We start from the raw sequence: 20,741 nt of genomic DNA on the forward strand, positions 1-20,741 counted from the left end.
TGCATCAAGAATGTCACAAGTTTTTCAGTGATAATATGCTGACATGTTAAAAAAAAATACCATAATAAACATATTAACAATATTGATGTTTTATGTGGCCAAACATGAGTTGGCTGCTGGAATAAACAATAAACACATTTTAGTTTTCAAACATTTTTATTTTCTTTGCAGCAACTTAATTTTCATTATGCAATAACTGCATTGATCTGAGTGTTTCTTTAGCATTAAATCATTTGTTGCTGCTGATCAACAAGATTCACCAAAGGAAGTAGAAAAAAGGAAGTGTTACGTATTACAGTGCTACATATTTAATGCTACATGCAAGATCTGCTCATACAATCACTTGACTGGTGGGTTTTTTTCCTTTAACACCCTGAAAACAGGAAGCTTTTCTTTTTCTAAAATCAGTGTTGTTCCATATATTGGTGTAAAATATTCAGAAATAAACAATCAGTAGAAATAAAATAAAGTAGCAAAAAAAAAAAGAAAAAGAAAAAGCCAAAGTGGGTTAAATAATGGCTTCAGTCATGGCTCAGTGGTCAGGTAGCTGCAGACAACTGCAGGATTTATGCCCGTTTCTTGGAGGTCATTCCCGTCTGCTGCTTCTCCAGAAAGAAGTTGATCAGCTTCTTCACCCAGGCAGAATGAGGGTTCAGACAAACCTTTGCTCCGTTTGCCAGTCCAGCTCTGATTAAAGAGAATTACAGTCAGTCAGTGCTTAAAGGTAAGTAGTGCTCAGTGCAAACCTCTCTGTGATGCTTTGGATCTGCCAGCCAGCATCTGATTCACTTTATTTAAATTATTTCCCCCACAAAATCGTCAAACTGCAATCACAAGACAGTTACCAGGAATTAAAAGAACCAAAAAGAACATATTAAACGTCGAGGGAATTATAACAATTTCAAGTGAAAATCCATGTGCAGTTCACAGATTACAGTAATCAAACCAGCTATCGATAAAATCGTCACTGAGACTGAACACTCAGGTGATTAAAGACAACATGGTGCAATCAGAGAAATGAGAGTGAACCTGTTGACTGAAAACACAAACTCTGTGTGGAGCTGATCTCCGCAGATATTTGCAAAACTGTGATGTGGACAAACCTCAGTGTTTTCATGTGAACTCACTGTGAAGTTATACAAAAATGTAAAAAGTGTTGGGAAACAGTTCCAAGAGGGCTTACTGGAACTTCATGGAGAGAAAATCAGATCTGTGTAAGCAGATCCCAGAGTTTAATTCCAGCCAAGTACCCGTCAGGCAGTTTGATTAACGATGTTATCAATGCTCTGTTTGTATGAGCATCATTAAACATGTTTCAACAAATAATACTGCTGCCAGCTTTTAAAAAAAGGCCTTCAGTGTTTTCCATAAAATAAGTTTCTAGTTAATTATTTAATTAATTGAGTAATTTGGCTTAAAAAACAATATGCTATGGTATTATTTTTAAGGTTACATTTGGAATTGTGTTTAAGAGCGATGATACTCCCAGTTTGGCTGGAAGATCGAGTTGGATTAAAAAAGTGATGCAACATGAAAAAATGTAAATAATGTCCCTTAAATCGGGGAAAGAGATTAAAAGTGACAGAAGATCAAAATGCACATAATTTATAATTTACAGAAATCTTAATTGGCACAAATCTTTTTAAACTTTTAAGCAAAAATGTAAGAGATTTGCCAGATCGAGCTCAAATAAGTTTCCTTTTGTATTTATTTGTATTCATTTAAATCAATCCATGAATTATATACAGTTTACAGTGTTTATACAAGACTTAATCAAGATTGTTTAAAATACTGGGGACCAAATGTTCCAAAAAATACTTTTTTATAAATTATTTCCTTTGTTAAAAGCATCTAAATCTAAATTGGATTATGTGAGACACCTAATCCTATTTTTATAATAAGCCTTTATTTAAAGGGTGATTGTGACAGGCTGACTTACATGACTTCTGTGTCCGGGCAGTGAGGCCCCTCAGGGAACAGCTTGATGCTCCTCAGGGTGTCTGGAGGGATGATCCTCGACTCCACCTGCAGGCACCGGCAGTGGGTGTTGTAGTCACGGCTGATTGGCGGCATCCCTGTCGTTAGCACACATTTGACAGCAAACAGCTTTATCTTTCCTTTCTCACCTCCCGTGAACTTGAATATAAACTTGAAGACATCAATCAAGCTTGCGTTTACTTCAAAGGTCATGTGAATGTTTTCAGGGTGATGTTTGTTTTACAGCTTGTATTATTCTCCAGTGTCAAAGAAAATCCAAAGCAGCTCTAAACAAGATGAGTCGTCCGCTTTACATAATGATGTTTCATTGAAACTCGGGGGAGGAAGTCATGCTGGGAAGAAGCAAAGCCAGCCTGTGCCAAAGTTCGCTTGGCAGTCAGTGTAACACACACACACACACACACACACACACACACACACACACACACACACACACACACACACACACACACACACACAACTACAACTCAGTGACTGGAAAGCTTTCCAACGGCACGTTTCGTCATCTCCTCCCAAGTTGGTGTTTTGACATTCTTAAGAAAAGCTCTTCCCTTTTTTTTTGCTCTTCCAGTCATCTTCCTGTTTGTAAAATACTCGCACAAAGATGTTCTCCATTCTTACTGAAGAACTGAAAGACGTACCGTAATAGATGGTGAAACAGTCTGGTCACGATCACGCTGAAATGTGACACCACTTAGAAAAGTCACATGGACAAAAAAGGGCCCGTAAAACGCTCAGTAAGGTTTTCCATTAGTTAAAGTTTTAATCCATTTGTATTCTTTTTTTTAAGTCAATAAAAAATAATAATAATTCCAAAACACTCTTTCAAATAGAGGGAAATGTACACATTTTTGTGCACTTTAAATCTTTTTAACTATCCTACCTGTGAAATCCATTAAATTAGCATTTTATTTTAAATGACTATAGAAAAGTATTTGTGGATTTGAACATTTCTAGTAAGCAATGAATCTTTTTTTGTTTGTTTTTTGTTCTTGTCATGCAGTATTTGCAAATGAATTCCCCTTTTCGTGCAGAGATGTGGAAAAATATTCTCCCTATTTCTGTTTCCACCAGCAAATTTAATTTCTAAACATTAAGGTCACGTTACGCTTTCCAGAGAACAGAAATGTTTATTCACACAGAAACTTCTTACTGTGTAGTGATCCAGTTCTTACCGTGGCTGAGGACGAGCAGGGTCCCAAACACAATCAGTACGCAGAGTTTCATCTTGTTTCTTGCTGACGCGGCTGCTTGCTCTGTTGTTGAACACAGACTGATGTATTCCAGCTGTTGTAACTGTTTTCATGCATCTGCACTCTAATATTTATACATACATCTAATCATGTGATTGTTGTGAACTTCTGCAATTAATTTTGAAAAACACACACACAGAGAGGTATGTGTGAGTGTGCACGTTGGTTTCATTTTGTTGCGTTCACATGTGCAGCAGAAGGCAGTCATGGGACGGTGGGTTCAGGGGACGATCAGAGGCCCGACTGAGGTTAGACACCATGCTTGCTGCGGTCAGCAGTCCCAGAAATGAACCACACAGTTGGGACATGTATGTCTGGGTGTCCAGGAAAAGGCTGCGAGTCCCTTCTGTTTGTCACAATTCTGCAGAAGCACAACACTCTGTGTAAACTCTGTGATCCCCCTTCTCACACTGAAAGAGGAAAAAGATCAGCAGACACAGTTTTGTAAACAATCTCAGTTTATCGTAGTTTATGCAGCCGTAGTACAACTGAAACTGTGATGCAGGTCTAGTCCTTCTACAAATACAAGTTTCACAAACATCCCCATTTGTCCTGGTTCTATGGGTGGTTGAGTCACTAATGATCATGTGAGTCATCTCATGTGCCCAAGTGTGAAAAAAGGCATAGGTTCTCACCGTCACCAGGGCCAACCATTGAAACAACCGTGAGACCTTGCGGCGTCCTAACATGTGACCTACTGAGGTCACCTGAGGCGAGGTGTGAGTGCGGGTCGAAACGCCTGAGAAGGGAACTCAAGACTGGATTGTAGGTGGCAGACTGTTGTTTAGGTAGAGCAGACAAAGATGGCCTCCTTCACGTCTCTCTGAAACTATCTGTCCTCACTGTCTGAAACGTGAACACTGGAATACTCAAAAGAGTGACCTTTGACCTTTAGGAGCAGATGTACGGCTGAGTCAGTGCACAGTAGACACTATGTTGTTTATGTATATGTATGTTTTCAGTGTGAAAGGCGTAACTCATATAATTCTTGAAACAGTGAAACTGTGACTCCAGGAAAAGTCAGTTTCTATGTATACAGGTGTAGCTACACAGATGCTAGACCTCGGGATCTCTCTGTGGTCATTTTTGAGGGCCAAGAGAGATCATATAGGTTTAAAATGTAAAGTTTTAAAGTTTATTTAAGTTAAAAGTACCAATTTTCTTCCATTTTTATACCCTGTGCTCTGGTTTCACATTGCACCACAATGTACTGTTTTAAAATTAAGCATTTTACAGCTTTTTCACTATAGCTAAACAAAGTATTTGACCATTAATGGAAACCTTTGTAAAAACAGTGCAGGCTAACTGGTAGACCTCAGCTGGGTCAGATGCAGCTGTAATACATAAAATATCAAGTGTATCAAGTGTAAGTCTATCTAGCATCTCTTTTTAACAGGCCATTAATGCACCTGTACATTAAGGTGCAAAATTACATGGACACCAGAAATTTAAGCTCGCTATCTATAAGGTACAAAAAAAGCAGCAGTACTTTAGACAGTACAGAGTCTAAGAGCATAGCATTAATCTAACACATTATTATGACCAATTTAGCAGTCAGATGGGTTTAATGTAATATTCTAGCCTCCTTCAGCTCTTTGTTTTGATACAAGGGGCTGTTTTTGTGTGTGTGATTTGGTTCAGTCTCACTGCAAACAGATAAAACTCCATTCTACGTCTGGTGGCGACCAAAACCAGAGCTAACAGAAAAGTTTATATTTTGTTGTTTGTCAGGCTGCTATTAATACAACTCTGCTAATATTACAGGATGTGGTAAGAATAAGTTAAGAATGCTAAGAGTGTGTAATGTGTTGATTATGTTCAGCTTGTTGAGGAGCTGTAATTCTTTTGTGTTTAACTCGCATTTTTTTTTTTCTTTTTTTCAATTTTGACAACTACTTTTTGTTGTTGTATTTGTGTAACTGGTGTGTTTGTGCATTTTGTCTGACAATGAAAGGTAAAAAGAAAGACCTAAATAACTTGCCCACTCCAGCTCCTATAGCCAAAAATCAATAGGTGGGACGAGGGTTAACTCAACCCACTACAACTTCTAAGCTAGCAAGAATTATGAGTTCATGCTAGCATTAGCAGTGCCTATACACATATGTGGCAAACATGTACCACATATTCACAGCATCTAGTAAAGACAGGCGTAATAATGACAATAATGAACTAAAACACACAATCAGAAACATCAGGGTGGATAAAGATATAATTAGTGTTGGAAAGGAAATGATATCGACTTTTCCCACTGGGGAAAAGTCGATATCAAAGGGGAGAGGCCACAGTAGCACCCCAATTTTATAGGGCTGCACCAAAAAAGAAGAAGAAAAGGATGAGGAGTGGCTCTAACTGATAATGAAGAAAACTACAGGCCTGGGGGTCCTAAAGGTCAGGTATACCAGGAACAGTTTGGGGTTTAGAACACATTTTGTGTAATTATAACAATATATAATTTAAAAGAACATTTTAAATTGAAATCTCAAATGTCATACAGGCAATAATTATTCGACTGATTAACCCATATAAAAATGAATGTTCATGACATCATGTAGCTTTGACACAAGGATAATACATATATGAAATATTTAGTCAGAATTAAACCACATTCATCATGTCATTAGAAAAAGCTGACACTGTCTTTTTTGTTTGTGTTATGAAATATGTCTCCCTTATGATTAATTGCGTGCAGAGGTTTGGGTAATATTGTAAATGTGGGATGATAATAGGTCAAGCACAAGTCACATGACTTCAACATATTAAATGATGCATTACGGGATGACTTGGTAAACTTGCCATCATTTAAAAACAAAGTCAGTGGGAATTTTTTCTCTTTCTCTGTGGGCATATTGTTAGAATGGGACTTATTGCTGTGGCTTACAGTGACTACAGTAAATAAAGATGATGAAAACTCTGAGTGTTGTATAAAAATGAGTTTAAGATCATTTGTTTTAATCAGCATGCAAACAGAGAGAATATGTGGTGAGTTATTATTTTAGCTAATCTTCTGTTTCATTTATCTTAAATGACACAGTGATGAAAAAGACAGGCTGATTATTAATGGCAGAGCTCTGCAGATGAAAGCATGTGTTTGCTCACCTACTTGGCCCACGTGGGAAGATTCTAGTACTAACACTAATAATAATAACTTAGATTTGTATAGTGCCTTTCAAGAAACCCAGGGATACTTTACAAAAGTATATAAATGAACAAAAAGCACATTGAAGGCTTGGAGGTCTGGGGGCTGATGTGAGGGACAGACAACAGACCCAAGGCCGAGGATCATAGTGTCCAGGACTGTGTGTATGGGTGCAGCAGGTTAGACAGGTACTGAGGGGCCAGGGCATTGGGGGATTTGAAGGTAAGCTGAGGTCTGGGCATACTGGAGCCTCTCCGGGGCTTTGCAGGAAATCCTTAACATGACCCGGTGAGTGATGGACAAAGTCAAGAGACATTCATTAACAGGAAAAAAAAGCTGCTTTGGTGACAGATATGATATGAACCTGCAATGAAAGTGTGGAGTAAACTGTAAACCTCTGAAGATGGTGAGATGGGGCAATCGTCTACGTTAATGAGCAGATCTCAGATCTTCTAGAGCACAGCTTTGGGGGCCACAACCAAGAGCTCTTATTGTTGAGCTTGAGTAGGTTAGATGACATCCATGTTTGATTTCACTCAGGATTGTGTGGTTAGCTGTGTAGAGTGTTTTGTACTGAGGAAAGCAGAGACAACAGTGAGCATCACCAAGGTGGAGCATGTGGATGGTGAAGAGTAGGGGTCCGAGCACAGAACCTTGAGGCACACCGTGGGTATCTGGAGTATAGGTGGAGCATGATTATAAATGATTATAAATTATGCTGGTTCTACTGATTGTTTGACTTTTATTTGAAGGACACTTGTTGCTAACTGAAATTTGGCACACATGCTCTGCTGAAGATGAATTGCTGTCTGGAGTTGCATGTTTAATCAGAACAAGTTGGCTACCAATGAATAGATGTGGGAGCAACATTACACCTTGTTGAAACTGTGCCACAAAGAATTGCAGTAAGACTGACCTGAAGACAAAAGAGGGTCCAAACCTTTGATAACAAGGTGTAACTAACAAAGTGGTTGGTGAGTATATAACCTGCACTTTTACATAACACTGCTACCGAGCTGAACACAACCTATAGGTGTGATGTGACAAGAATTTACAAAAATACTGGCAAAAAAGTTTCATTTTAAGTGTAGTGGTGACAGGCAATCACATGCTTGCAGCAGATCTCTACTGTGAAACAGCTGACCCACAATGAAAAATGGTGACAGATGTAAGTCATCAAATCTCATTAATCAGTCTCATTCAAAGTGACAGCTTTGAAAGAGAAAAAAAAACACTCAGTTCTGACTGAGAACTTGGATAATAAATATTTTACATCTGACATTAATCTGTTTAGATCTTGCTGTCAGTTGTAGCTGCCACTGTCTACTTTGCATTTATGTTTTGTGATGAGAACCAGAGCTGTGCTGCTCCTTCTTCTTGATTGACACATGTTGTAACTAGGGCTGCCACGATTGGTCGACTAGTCACGATTATGTCGACTATCAAAATCGTCGTGTCGTTTGAAGCTTTGCAAGATCCCAAAAGACGCAGGAATAAGTAGTAGGATTTAAGAGTGTAATAACGGACTGAAACGGAAGATGGCAGCACTGCATGAACAAGGATGCCAGCTGCCGTTAAACCCCGAAAAAGATGAAGCTGTGTCCGGTATCGTAGCTGTGAACAAAAATTCAGGGGCTGCATCCTTCAGAGGCCGCATTTGTAGGCCGATTACATTAAAGCGACATACAAATTCGAAGACTCCCTGAAACGCGTCCGAAAAATGCGTTCTTCATTTCCCCAGATTTGGAGGACAGGTCGGGTGTATCCTTCGTGGCCCAACCTATCCCAGAATTCATAGCGCGGCCCAGCCAATTCCAGTTTCCAACAATGGCGGCAGCTACTTAGTTTTAATATTACTCTTATTATTCTTTCTGGGTCACAAAATAAACATTTAACATATTTTCAGGCGAGATTGTAGCTGTGTAAACCTCAAATATCTGCTCAGTTTATCAAGACACCACATATATTCAAAAGCGCTCCACTAGCTCGATAGCTAGCCGGGGGCAAGGCTCACTAGAGCCGGTGTGAAGACCGGACTCCCGGCAAATCGTTTTCAAACCCACCGCCGTCTTTCACTACTCAGGGTAAATATATATAAGTCACTTAGATAACTTAAAACTGTTATTGTTTGGCCTTTTTTTTGTGTTTTATTTGTTTCTGAGTAAATCGGTTTGGCTGAGATTAAAGTTACAGTTTTCACACAGCTGAATAAACGTCAAACAGAAAACTGATTGAACAGAAGTGTGAGCTGGTCGAGAATTTACTCCGGTGTCCTGTTATATTTTAGGTAGCAAGGAGCAGACGGCTGAGTTTATTAAACTTCACCAAAACAATCTGCAAATTTCATTAAAAGTTTAAAAAAACTATCATCTTGTCTTTATTTTTAGTTATCACATACCTTAAACACTTCAAGCTGTAAGCTAATGATAGTTATATAAGAGCAGATGCTGCTGGTGCAATAAGCTGCACGTTTTACGCCCATGGATGCATGATCTGACTAGTCGACTATCAAAATAATCTTTTGTGGCAGCCCTAGTGTACAGTGCTAAACATGCAAAGTGGATCATGATGATTCTGTCACTGTGCCTGATGCTGTGGTTGTTTGGGGGCTGATGATCATATTTTCTCTCCAATTCCTGTAAAAACAACATATCAGAGAGATGAGACCTTAAAGCTCCAGTGGTAGTGAACAAGTCATATGTTTTCACCCTCAGCTTTGAACCACTGCTCTAAAACCATCAGTATTTTTGTAAGAAATAAAAATTTTCTCAGAGTGTAGCTTAAAACCTGCTGTTTGTTTGGATGGAGATTTACATTAAATATATTTCTTCCATGCAGGTGTAATTACTGATGTGCAGAGCCTGTGCGAGGCTCTGCACATCAGTAATTACACCTGAGCAGTCACTTTGGAGCCTGCGAGGCACCGTTCACTCCCATTCTTCAGTATGGCACTATAATATATGACTTTAAATTTATATTTAACAATTTAAAACCACTTTATGAACAATCCCTATTAATGACTGAGCTCTTATTAATAACGTTCTCCTGTCACTGTGGCTATTTACATGACTTCTCTCCTGTCGCAGTATGGACGAGGCTTGTCCACCTTGAGTTAAGCGATGAGAGCGATCCTTATTGACTTACTGGTCTTCAAACACTGGCACCTTGGAATAACTGGAAAAGGTAGAAAAATATAATTAATGTTAAACTGCTGCAGTTTCATATTTTACTTAAACATAAATATATTTAGATTGACCCTGGTCAAGGATGTAAGAAGTGGCTGAATTTTTTTTTTTCGTTATTCCCGTCCTCCCACAGTGGAAATCCTGCTGTTGCAGTCCTTTGGCATTTAAACTTTCTACCTTCATTTACTCATAAGGATTTCCTGTGCGACTGGTTTATGTTGAGACATGCCTGACTTCAGGTGTCATTTGTATCTGTTGAAATTGATGTCACAGTTCACTCATTGATAAAGGATCTTTTGCATTGCTGATCTACTTCCAGAGAAGTGAAATGCCATAATCTTTTAACATGATCAGGCCAAGGAGGTAAAAGACAGGGCACTTTTCACAGCTGCATACCTGTGACTCATTAAACTGTTTTTTAAAATTCACCACAGTTAGAGGGAAACGAAAGCATGAATCATTGAGAATGCAAGAAAAAAAAAAGTCTTTGAAAATCACAGATTTATTCCGCAGAACCAGGCTCAGGGAGGAGCGGCAATTTGCCTCAACCTTGGGGCGAGGGGAGGAAGACAGGACAAAAGACACACGGTTTCTCGCAGCTTAAGTGCAGTTTTTGGTTTTACGGCGGTTTTTCCCGAAGTCGCAAAAGTATGACGTTACAACATTCTGATTGGTCACTTGCAATGTTGATGCTGGAACAACACCAACATGACGATATCAGATCGTGCAGATTACTAACAGTGTCAGAGAGAAAAGTGGTGAGGGATCCAAAGGTATCAACTAGCTGGCCCCGGGGGAAATGACTGTCAAATACCACAATTTCGGTTTTCTTTTCATTTAAGATAAGAGAATTGCCCAAAAGCCATTCCTTGACTTCTCTCATGCACTCTAGGAAGCAGTGCATGAGCAGTTATTATTAATCTCTGGCTCTCGTGCCTTCCACTAGGTGTGCTGCTGGACAGCTCTTTCAAATTGGACAAACAAGTGTCCTCTGTAGTCAAATAGCTTCTACCAACTGCATCTTATTTTGAAGGCTAAGCATTATGTACCACATAAGTCTTTATATGATCAGTGTAATATGAATAATTTAGAGATCTCAATTTCAGATATGATATGATATGATATGCCTAATATTTTACTGTTTCTGGTGCACTCTGCTTAAAGTTTACTTACACTTCTCTTTATGATAAAATTGTTTGAACACTTTCCAATAAATAAAATGATAAAAAGAAAGAAAATGGGAAGTTCCTTTAAACACAGCTGAAAAGGTCATTTTCTATTCATTGTTTGCAGATGTGCACGTGTATCACTACACTTAGTAAATGCAGTAAATCTGTCAATGAGTAAATCTGTAAGGGAATGCAAGAAAAATGTCTCCTTCACTTCTAATAATACTTAAATTATGACTTGTAGCTACTGCTGACTTGGAGTCAGCAGTAGCTACTGTGGAACTGCTGTCAGATATTGTGGTTCCAGTAAGACTGAAAACTGTAAGCTGGAGGTTTCAACTGTAATTACCTTCCCTATTGATAGACATCTGCCGCATTCCTCTTTAGTCTCCCAAGCGAGCCATAGAGGTAGTTTGTCTGTGTCACCAACCTTGTGGTGACTGCTTGTGACATCTGTGACACATTTTTGATGTTCACTGAAGTTTCTAAGCTTCAGTGAGCAAGGTGGCGATGTCTTCAGCTGGAAAATGAAGGCAATAAGGAAGTGACCCTGAATCCCCGCTTGGTTACTAGAGTGGGTTTCAATAATCGATTTTCTGATTAAAATCGATTTTAGCTTGAATAAAGCTATATCAATTCATTAAATCCTGAATGAATTTGTAAATGTAAATATATTTTGCCAGAATCTCAGGTTAAACCTCACAAACTATTTCAACACCCAGCTAAAACAGTAAATGACAGCAGATAAACGGATTCCACACAAAGACGTAAACACTAAGCGCAGACCCGACGCATCAGGATCTGTGAGATGTTGGCCTCTTTCACCCGACGGCACGTACACAGACATGCTGTCGGCGCTGAAAGCCGACAGCTCACAGATTCTGAAGCTGCAGGTTTTGTCTCTCTCCGATCAAAATTCACTGAACCAGCAACAAAAGAAGATCAAAACTACGCTTCACATTTGATAAAAATTGCCATTTATTCCCTCTGACCTTTGCTGTTTTGCTCCCACCACGATAAAAGCCACACTTCCTGCACAGCTCTCTCTCTCTCTCTCTCTCTCTCTCTCTCTCTCAGTGAACTTCAAGAACAGTTTCCCATCTCAAATCTCTTTTTTTCTGCATTATTTGTTTGCTTATTACGCACCAGTCTACCGTTGTTTACAGCGCAGTCTGCTGCTGTTTTTTTTAAATGACTTCCTACAAGAAAGTCTAATTTCTGCTGTTCAATACCGAAGAAATTTTAACTTTTTAAAATTATGAGAAATTGCAAAACCCTTAGCTGTGTCTCTAATAAAACCTCTGTAACTTTGCACTGCTTCACTTCAGCAGCATCAGGTAATGTTCATATGTTGGTTCATGGTTTTCTTCTGTTTTTGATCTACTGCAGAGTATTTTTTAGGTTATCTGCTATAAAAAGACAAGCCAAGAAAATCTCCTTCATGTTTTTCTGTGTTTTATCCTCAGTTACTTTGACAGAATGGCATCTGCTGTGATGTTTACACCTCTGATGAAGTCTCACAACTGTCAGTACTGATAAATGAAGAATTACAATATTTCTGTCTGAATCAAAATTGAATCAGAATGGAATCGGTTCTAGAAATCCCAGCCCAATTGGTTATGCTGCAGTAGGTCCTGGCTGCTGGGTGCTTTCTATGTTTTTGTGTTTCTACACACCTCTCTGTATGTAGTCACTACACTGTTAGACTTTTCATCGCCACTTTACGGTAACATACTGGCGTCACTGTTGCCAGCGTCATACCGTGACGCCGTGTTACGGTAGCTTACCGTTCTGCAGGATGATACCGTTTTTTGCTGGTGTGGTATAATACTCTTGGACAAATTATGGTAACGCACCGTAGCCTTTTTTACGGTATCTCACTGGTGACAGTGACGCCAGTGAGATACCGTTATGTCGCTATGTCATAAATTACATCAACAAAGTAACATCATACTGTGATTAAGAAATTGGTATACTACCGTTTATTCACGGTATGTCACTGTAAGCCCGCTGCAAGGTAATAAACTGCAATATATTAACCAGTAACTTACCATTATCACGCATCATCAGTACCAAAAATATTCATCTCTGCTAGAGGATACCGTGTCCCAACAGGCGGCCATTTACTGTTTAACAGGTCGGAATTGACCGTAATTTCAGTTAACAGTAACATACTGTAAGAGACTGGAGGGTTCCAAAGAAATTGGATGGATGGATAGATAGACACGCACACACAAAATATAATTCATGTGCTTCACACCACTTTATTTCAGTTCTGATTTTTCCCTGCTGAAATACACATTTCCAAAATCAAAAACTGAAAAGAACTGAAAACATATTTTCATTGAGGAAGCACTTGTTTTTACTAAACCATGTAATCCATTATTTTCTCAGATGGTTGTACAAACAATAACGATATGATGCAATATCCATATCATGGCAGACAACATATGCTCAGGTGTTGGGTTTTCTTAGTTATATTTTGTAGGGTCTTAAACCTACAGTGTGAAGTGCCTTGGCATTCATTTTGTTGGCACCATACAAATAAACTGAATTGTAATGAATATAATATCAAGCCCCACACTTCTGCCTTTATATACACTTTGTCCAAAATACTGGCTCACACCACCAAATCAATGCACAAAACAGGGTCCACAAGGACATGGATGAGCGTGTGTGGTGTGAAGGAACTTGAGTGACCTGCACTGAACCCTGATCTTGCTTTGTGGACTGAGTTCATTGATTTGTAGGGTGAGCCAATACATGTGACAATTAAAGTGTAAGTAGCTGAAATAATTTTTAACAAACGGGTAAAAGAAGGAAAAAAAATCAAAACTGTTGCACTCAAAAAACCTATTGGACAGAGACAGCGTCTTGCAAGATGGCAAGAGAGCTTGTCTTCATTGTTGCTCGTCTTGTGTAAATGTCCAGAAAGCATGGGCCATGGATCATCTGTGGAGACATGGGTAACAACACATTGGTCACTTAAATTATACAAGAAATTCACTAAAAATGGCAAAAACAGTTACCTAATTTGAAGTTCTCCACTCAAATTCAGTAAGCCGCTGGAGGAAAGTTGTGACATGAGGGTTAATGTGAACAACCTTTCGCTTCACAGTGGTCCCAGTCCTTCTGCTTGTCCCACACTTGGAGGTACATTTTGTTCCCTCTTCAGGGTTTATCCTTACAAAAAACCTGCACACGCTGACTCCTGGTATTCCAGGTTCAATACATAGAATGAACCAAAGAAGATTACACGCCCCTCTGCACTCACCATCCAGCAGGTGGCGGTCATTGAACTTTGTCCTTAAATGTATGGCAACATGTTGTCATTATGCAACATAAAATAATTTCAATACTTCACTTCTTCACACTGTCTAGATAGTCATAAAGCAAATAGCTATGTACAGTTAATTATTAATGGCCTTATGTACATAAGTCCATTTTAACATATTATAATTGTACATAATTGGGAATTATTCTGCACATGAAACACACCTAACAAAGAGTCAGCCCAATTAAATTACCGGAGATGAATCAACTGTATGGTTATTTTGGAGTTTATAGTTTGTGCTGCTGTTAAACTTTATAGTATTGACTTCAGTATTTCTGCTGTTGGTGTAGCTAGACTACCATGTTGATCAGTAATATGTAATGTGAAATTTGATATTGTTACTTTGCTGGATTCACTGAGACACATGTCCAAAAACCTTGGTTTATAAAGGAAATTACAGAAATTTGAGCTAACAAAACAGAGACTGGATACCTGTGTCAAAGAAAAGCTCCTGTGCCAAACAGAAATTTTAATACGGTCTAATCAGCTCTATTTCATAAATGACTTCTGACCAAGCATAATCAGCCTTGGGGTGCTTGGCAGGCTTTTAACATGCAAACTGAACAATATAAATTTGCGTGCACTGAAGCCACAAAATTTAGAAATACACATAGTTGCAAAAAGTTCAGTGACCAATTACCTTTCCTAAATGACATATGCAATGCAAAAAATAAAAGAATAAGAGTCTTGTCAATAGGGACCAATTCCCAGTTTTTACATGATCAAAATTATTCACAAAAGGCAGAAAATGTGTGCCGACAAGAGAGCAGTGCACAAAAATGAAAAGATATTTGAGCTCGACTCTTTAATGGGTTTAACGTGACTTAGTCAGCACTCCGCACCGTACAGGTAGTACAAGCACACCTGAAAACACTGACCAGCTAACAGCTTTAAGCATTTGGGCGCAACCTCGGTAGTTCACCGATTCACCTGTTGCAAACGTCCAAGTTTTCTATCAAGTCTCATAACCTAACTAGTCTTTTGAGTCTCCACATTCATAGATATTGACATTTTGTCTTAGCATTTGAATGAAAATATCCTGGTAGGGTAACTTGAAAGTCAAAACAAACAGTAATAAGAACGCATTTCGGACTTCTCTCGAATAAGTGAAAAAAACACTTACCTTCAGACTGATTAGCTGGTGTCAATCCAACTTTAATGTGTCCCATGTCAGTCCGTGTTAGGGAAAAAGTGGTTTCATTTAATTTTGAGATACTCCCGCATGGACGAGAAGCAATTTGGAGTCTAGCAGAGTTATCACGAATAGCATATGATCTTCAGATATAATCCATTCAACCTTGCATTTAACCCGATTGAACATCCAGTTACTTCTGACTACTTCTAAGTTGCACATGTTAACGATCTCATCATCACTCTGTGCTGCAGCGAACTGGATCTGTGGCACAGAATAGTTGATGGTCATGTTGTTCTCCTGCTTTGCAGCTTTGTTTGAGTCTGAATTGCGTCGCCTTGAGGCGACTTTTGTTGTGATTTGGCGCTATATAAATAAAATTGAATTGAATTGAATTGAATTGAATTAAACGTGCAAAACTAAGAGAAGCAGATCAATATTTTCTTCTTGTTGTTATTTAATGGTGGTTGGCAACCAGCGAAAGGAGCATTAACCACTCGAGCAATATTTTCTATCCCCATTGTTGTTTAGAAAGTGCATACCCGACGTGTGCGTCATACGTCACGTTGTACGTCAGGTGAAGGTGTGGTGTCGGCTATCGCACCTGTCGCATTACAAAACTTTAAAAATGTAACAATCGCTTTAAAAACACAACCCAACGTGCTAAACGTGAACAAACATAAACACCCGTGTTACATTATCGTGTATATCCAGGACATCTCTTCTGAACCAAGACGAAGTGGTGCTACAAAGGAATTATTTCTTTAGGAGAGCATTTAATAGCAGTCTGGCCTGCAACAAAATGCACCGCTAAAAATACAGTTTCTGCTTGTCCCAGGATTTATTAATTTTGAGAGTGAAGTTGTAGGACTGATGCTGGTTAGTGGTGTAGGTTTCATGGATGTGACACCTTAACTTGTGTAAAATGACGACCAGAGCATATTATTAGGTTAGTTCACTGTAGTTAGGCAGAGGCGTCTTAAAAAGTATCACCTTATACAAAACAAATGAAGGTCCAGTATAAGAAAGAATAAGAAGAGAAAAAAGGAACACCCTGCTAAATGAAGCCATTTTTAAACATTACTCTAAATGTAGCCATTCGTTTTTGTTGCTGGCCATACAAAAATAAGTATACTTCAATTATATTTCCTAAGTATACCTTACCTAGTACGTATACTAATAATGCTTCTTGGGACTATATTGGCCCCCGTTTTAGTACATAACAGTATTCTTGAAATTAACTTTTGGATGTACTTTTTGTTCACCATAATTGTACTAGCATAATGTCATAATGTCTACAAGAGTATAATTAAATATACTCGACTCTATCACAATACTAACCTTACAAGTATACTATTAATTAATAGTATTAATAATGTTTCACATTGTTTGAATAAACAAATACATTTATTAATATATGAGGTTCCATTCAGTTCAAGGAATTAAATTTTAGTGTGGCTGCAACTTACTCCTTAAGTTAAAATCTATGCTGTATATTGTAGTTTATATGTTATACTACTTTCACAGTGAATCGCATTTTATAGTAATACACTCTGAATGAGGATTTAAGTAATTACTCTTAGATCTACAGTAGAAAACAACAGAAATCCGGATGGTGTAATAGTATAATCTCAGTAACATCACCAATTGTTACATTTGATGTATTTTACAGCTGTTTCCATGAGTACAGTGAGTTACCGTAAAAATAATGTAATCTCAGGGAATTTTCCCACAATTACATGCAAATTAAAGTACTAAACTGCTAACATCCTTTAGAGTTTTTTACTGTTGATTTTGCAGTACTAAGCTATGGAAATTACTGCAAAGGCTAACAGTGTAGTTATTATTAATCTGTAGCTCTCTTCCACACAGCGTGTCTTTGTCCTGTCTTCCTCCTCTGAGCCTGGTTCTGTCAGAGGTTTCTTTCTGTTAAAAGGGAGTTTTTCCTTCCCACTGTCACCAAGTACTTGCTCATAAGTGATTATCCGTTGGAGTTTTCTCTGTATTCTTGTCTTTACCTTACAATATAAAGCACTTTGTTGCCAATGTTGTTGTGATTTGGTGCTGGTAAATAAAATTGAACTGAATGAATTTTTTTAGTATTTTATTAATTAATCTGTCACTGGGCACTAACTAGCCTAAATATGTATCCTTCATTGCAACTCTGCATTTGAGAAATGCAGCTTTTTACCTGATTGTATTGCCCAAAATATTCACATGTGACCACTGAGGATGGTGCTGGAAAGTATCCAAGTGGAGCTCATTTTTAATGCTTTTGGTGATGTCTTTACTGTACGTGTGACTAACTAGAGTTCTGTCTATTGCTATCTAAAATATATGTTGGGTGAAATATAATCTTAATAAAATGTATCAACACATAACTGATTGGAGAGTTTGTATTTTAGATTTAAACCTTGACTGAGGGTCCCCCTGTAAAGGTCTCATTCACTCCTGGCAGAAACCCACGACAGGCTCAGCTCCCAGTTCCCAAACCTCAGATAACTTTTTCACATCTGGAGTTTGGAAATGTGTTATTATTATTATTCCCATGTTCAACTCCTTACAGGAAGCAGTGACTTAAACACAAAATCAAGGCTAATAAATTTAGTCTTGGCACAAAACAGTTTTCACCAGCTAAATGTGAAGGAGTGATGTTTTATCCCCTCACTTCTTACAAGATTAATGGTTATGTCTTCAGAACCCGACACACCTTTTCATGCAGGATTCAGATTCAGTGATTTCGAGTTCATGATGAAGCTGTTTGAGTCACACATGTGTATCATGTTCTTGCATCGTGTTTAAGCTAAATTTTTAAAGCAAACTGCAAAATTATCATAGTAAACAGTTCACAGTGTTGACACTGAACACTGACGATCAAGCCTCATTTTTAGAGAGCAAAATGTTCAGTGTTCTTAAAATCTCAGAATTGGTTGTTTTAGATATGAAAGAGGAGATTCTGTCACTATGTGCAAGGTTAAGGACCCAGATACTGGACTCAAAGGCAAGAAAGTGAAGCAAACAGAAAACAACCTTTATTTCAGTCACTGAGGATCCAAAAATATACACGTTATAAAAATAATCCAGAACAGACCAACGATGAAATGAAATAAAACACAAAACACAAAGGCTGCACTCGAGGGAAGGAAAACAGAGGGGTGAACTATGAAGCGAGCTCAAGTGGATCTCTCATATCAGCTGGTTTGGAGAGCTTTGGTTTAAAATCAGCTGGAGGAGCCACTCTTGATGATAAGTGCATTAAAAAAAGAATAAAAAATCCCAAATACTTAAACATGTATCCAGTCCAACAGCTGAACAATGGTCACTGTTTACTGTTTCCATGTCCATCCCTTTATGACCACAGTGTACACATCTTCTGAAGGCTACTTCCTGCAGTATAATAATAATAATGGATTGGATTTATATAGCGCTTTTCTAGGCACCCAAAGCGCTTTACAATACCACTATTCATTCACTCTCACATTCATACACTGGTGGAGGCAGCTACAGTTGTAGCCACAGCTGCCCTGGGGAAGACTGACAGAAGCGAGGCTGCCATATCGCGCCATCGGCCCCTCTGGCCAACACCAGTAGGCAAGTAGGGTAAAGTGTCTTGCCCAAGGACACAACGACCAGGACAGAGAGCCCAGGGATCAAACCGGCGACCTTCCGGTTACAGATGCGAGTCCCAACCCCCTGAGCCACGGTCGCCCAATGAACCATATCTCACAACTCAAGCTGGTGTCCTGAACATGACAGTGAGATGACTGCATGTAAATGACCTCCAGAGTCACCAGATTTCAGTCCCATAGACCACGGTGGGATGTGGTGGACAAACCTGCACCGGATCTCGGCTGCTTCTTCTTCTCATTAAGTGATGTCTGGTTTCTTTTGTGTAACAGTAATAAACATGCAAAGTGCATCATAATGAGTTTGACACTGTGGCTGATGATGTGGTTGTTTGGGGGCTGACGGTCGTCTTATGCTGACTTTTCTTCTGCCTCCTGTGAAGACAGCAAATCACAGACGTGAGACCTTGAAGCTCCAGTGATAGTGAACAGATTCATAACTCATAACACTCAAGCAGTGATTTCTCTCTTAACTTCTTCACCTTCTAAATTATGAGAATGACGATCCTGAATTTTACCAGCAAAAACACGATAAAGACGTTCAATTATTGTAGCTTGTTAATTGTTCATCCATCAGATTTGTCCTGTGACCCAGAAGCAGTTTTCATCCTGAGCTTTGAACTATTACTCTAAAACCATCAGTATTTTTAATCACTGATGTGCAGAGCCTCGCACGATGCTCCAAAGTGACTGTTGATGTTCCTGTTTTAACTTCACTGACTTCCTCTATAACATTTAACTCACATTAAGTTGAACACCAGTGAATGAAAGAAAAAACATCTGTGTGACTTACAGTTTTTCTAGCAGCATTATGGTGAATTTAGACTGAGGATCGAGACACCGTTCACTCCCATCCTTCAGTGTGACACTGTAACATGTAAAGAAAGCTTTGATTTAAAACCACTTTATAAACAATCCTTATTAATGACTGAGCTCTTATTAATAATGTGCTCCTGTCACTGTGGGCACTTACATGACTTCTCTCCTGTTGCAGTATGGACGAGGCTCATCCAGCTTGAGTTGAGTGATGAGAGCGATCTTTACAGACTTACTGGGCTTCAAACACCGGCACCTTGGAATAACTGGAAAAGGTAGAAAGTGATAAATAAGGTTAAACTGCTGCAGTTTCATATTTTACTTAAACATAACTATATTTAAATTAAATTTAAATTAAAGCTCCACTCAAGATGCACAGATACACCAAGGTTTTCCATAAAAACACACTTACAATGTGAAGTGCAAAGGGCCATGCAGGCCAGGAGAACGATGCACTGGATGGCAACACTTGTCTTCATTTTAAAGCTTTTAAATTATTGAGTTGTTACACCCCGGCCTAGGCAACCGGAGTGCAACACGAAAAAAGTAAAAATAAAGGAAAATAAAACCACGAAGGCCCTCCACCAAAATCCCAAAACGAAGGTGTCTCAAACGAAAATATTAACAAACCCATTCACAACTATTTACAACAGACTATTTATTTACAACAAAAACACCAAACTATTTACAACACGGGGGGAGATCGCGACCATGACATACTGAAACACAAGGCTTAAATACATAGAAGGAGCAATCAGGGAATGGACCACAGGAGGGAAACACAGCTGGGGCAAATTAGACCTGACGAGACAAGGAAACGTAAACTGAACACACTAAAATAACACAGACTTTCAAAGTAAAGCAGGAAATACATAACAGTCACGCAAAAACAAAACACTGACACACCGAAACGTAACATTTCCCCCTACCCAAAAATCAAACATGTAACCCCAAGTGAAATGTTTGATCAAAACCGGATGAAGGCTGGTGGAGGCTGGAGCGGTCCCACGGACCCTCCAGCGAAGACGGATGAAGTCTGGAGCGGTCCCACGGACCCTCCAGCGAAGGCAGACGAAGGCTGGAGCGGTGCCT

General features: G+C 38.8%; 2 protein-coding genes across 2 annotated transcripts; both read right to left on the reverse strand.

Annotated features, from left to right (window-relative positions):
* Positions 1–137: 137 nt before the first annotated feature.
* Positions 138–3,296, reverse strand: cxcl19 (chemokine (C-X-C motif) ligand 19). The gene is made up of 3 exons (XM_086287497.1): positions 3,174–3,296; positions 1,940–2,075; positions 138–687 (listed from the first exon to the last, which is right to left on the reverse strand). Exons 1-3 carry the CDS (start codon positions 3,223–3,225, stop codon positions 567–569), a joined length of 309 nt encoding a protein of 102 aa, XP_086143623.1. The 5' UTR covers positions 3,226–3,296; the 3' UTR covers positions 138–566.
* Positions 3,297–18,948: 15,652 nt separating this feature from the next.
* On the reverse strand, positions 18,949–20,128 carry LOC147335471 (permeability factor 2-like). Its single transcript, XM_086287499.1, has 4 exons — positions 20,062–20,128; positions 19,807–19,915; positions 19,627–19,701; positions 18,949–19,208 (listed from the first exon to the last, which is right to left on the reverse strand). Exons 1-4 carry the CDS (start codon positions 20,126–20,128, stop codon positions 19,127–19,129), a joined length of 333 nt encoding a protein of 110 aa, XP_086143625.1. The 3' UTR covers positions 18,949–19,126.
* Between the last annotated feature and the right edge of the window lie 613 nt (positions 20,129–20,741).

The sequence above is a fragment of the Aulonocara sp. 'chitande type north' Nkhata Bay genome, linkage group LG3 (assembly GCF_057382095.1).
Source record: "Aulonocara sp. 'chitande type north' Nkhata Bay isolate Kocher_YH1m ecotype deep benthic linkage group LG3, A_spYH_male_GT1.1, whole genome shotgun sequence".
Taxonomy (NCBI): Eukaryota; Metazoa; Chordata; class Actinopteri; order Cichliformes; family Cichlidae; genus Aulonocara; species Aulonocara sp. 'chitande type north' Nkhata Bay.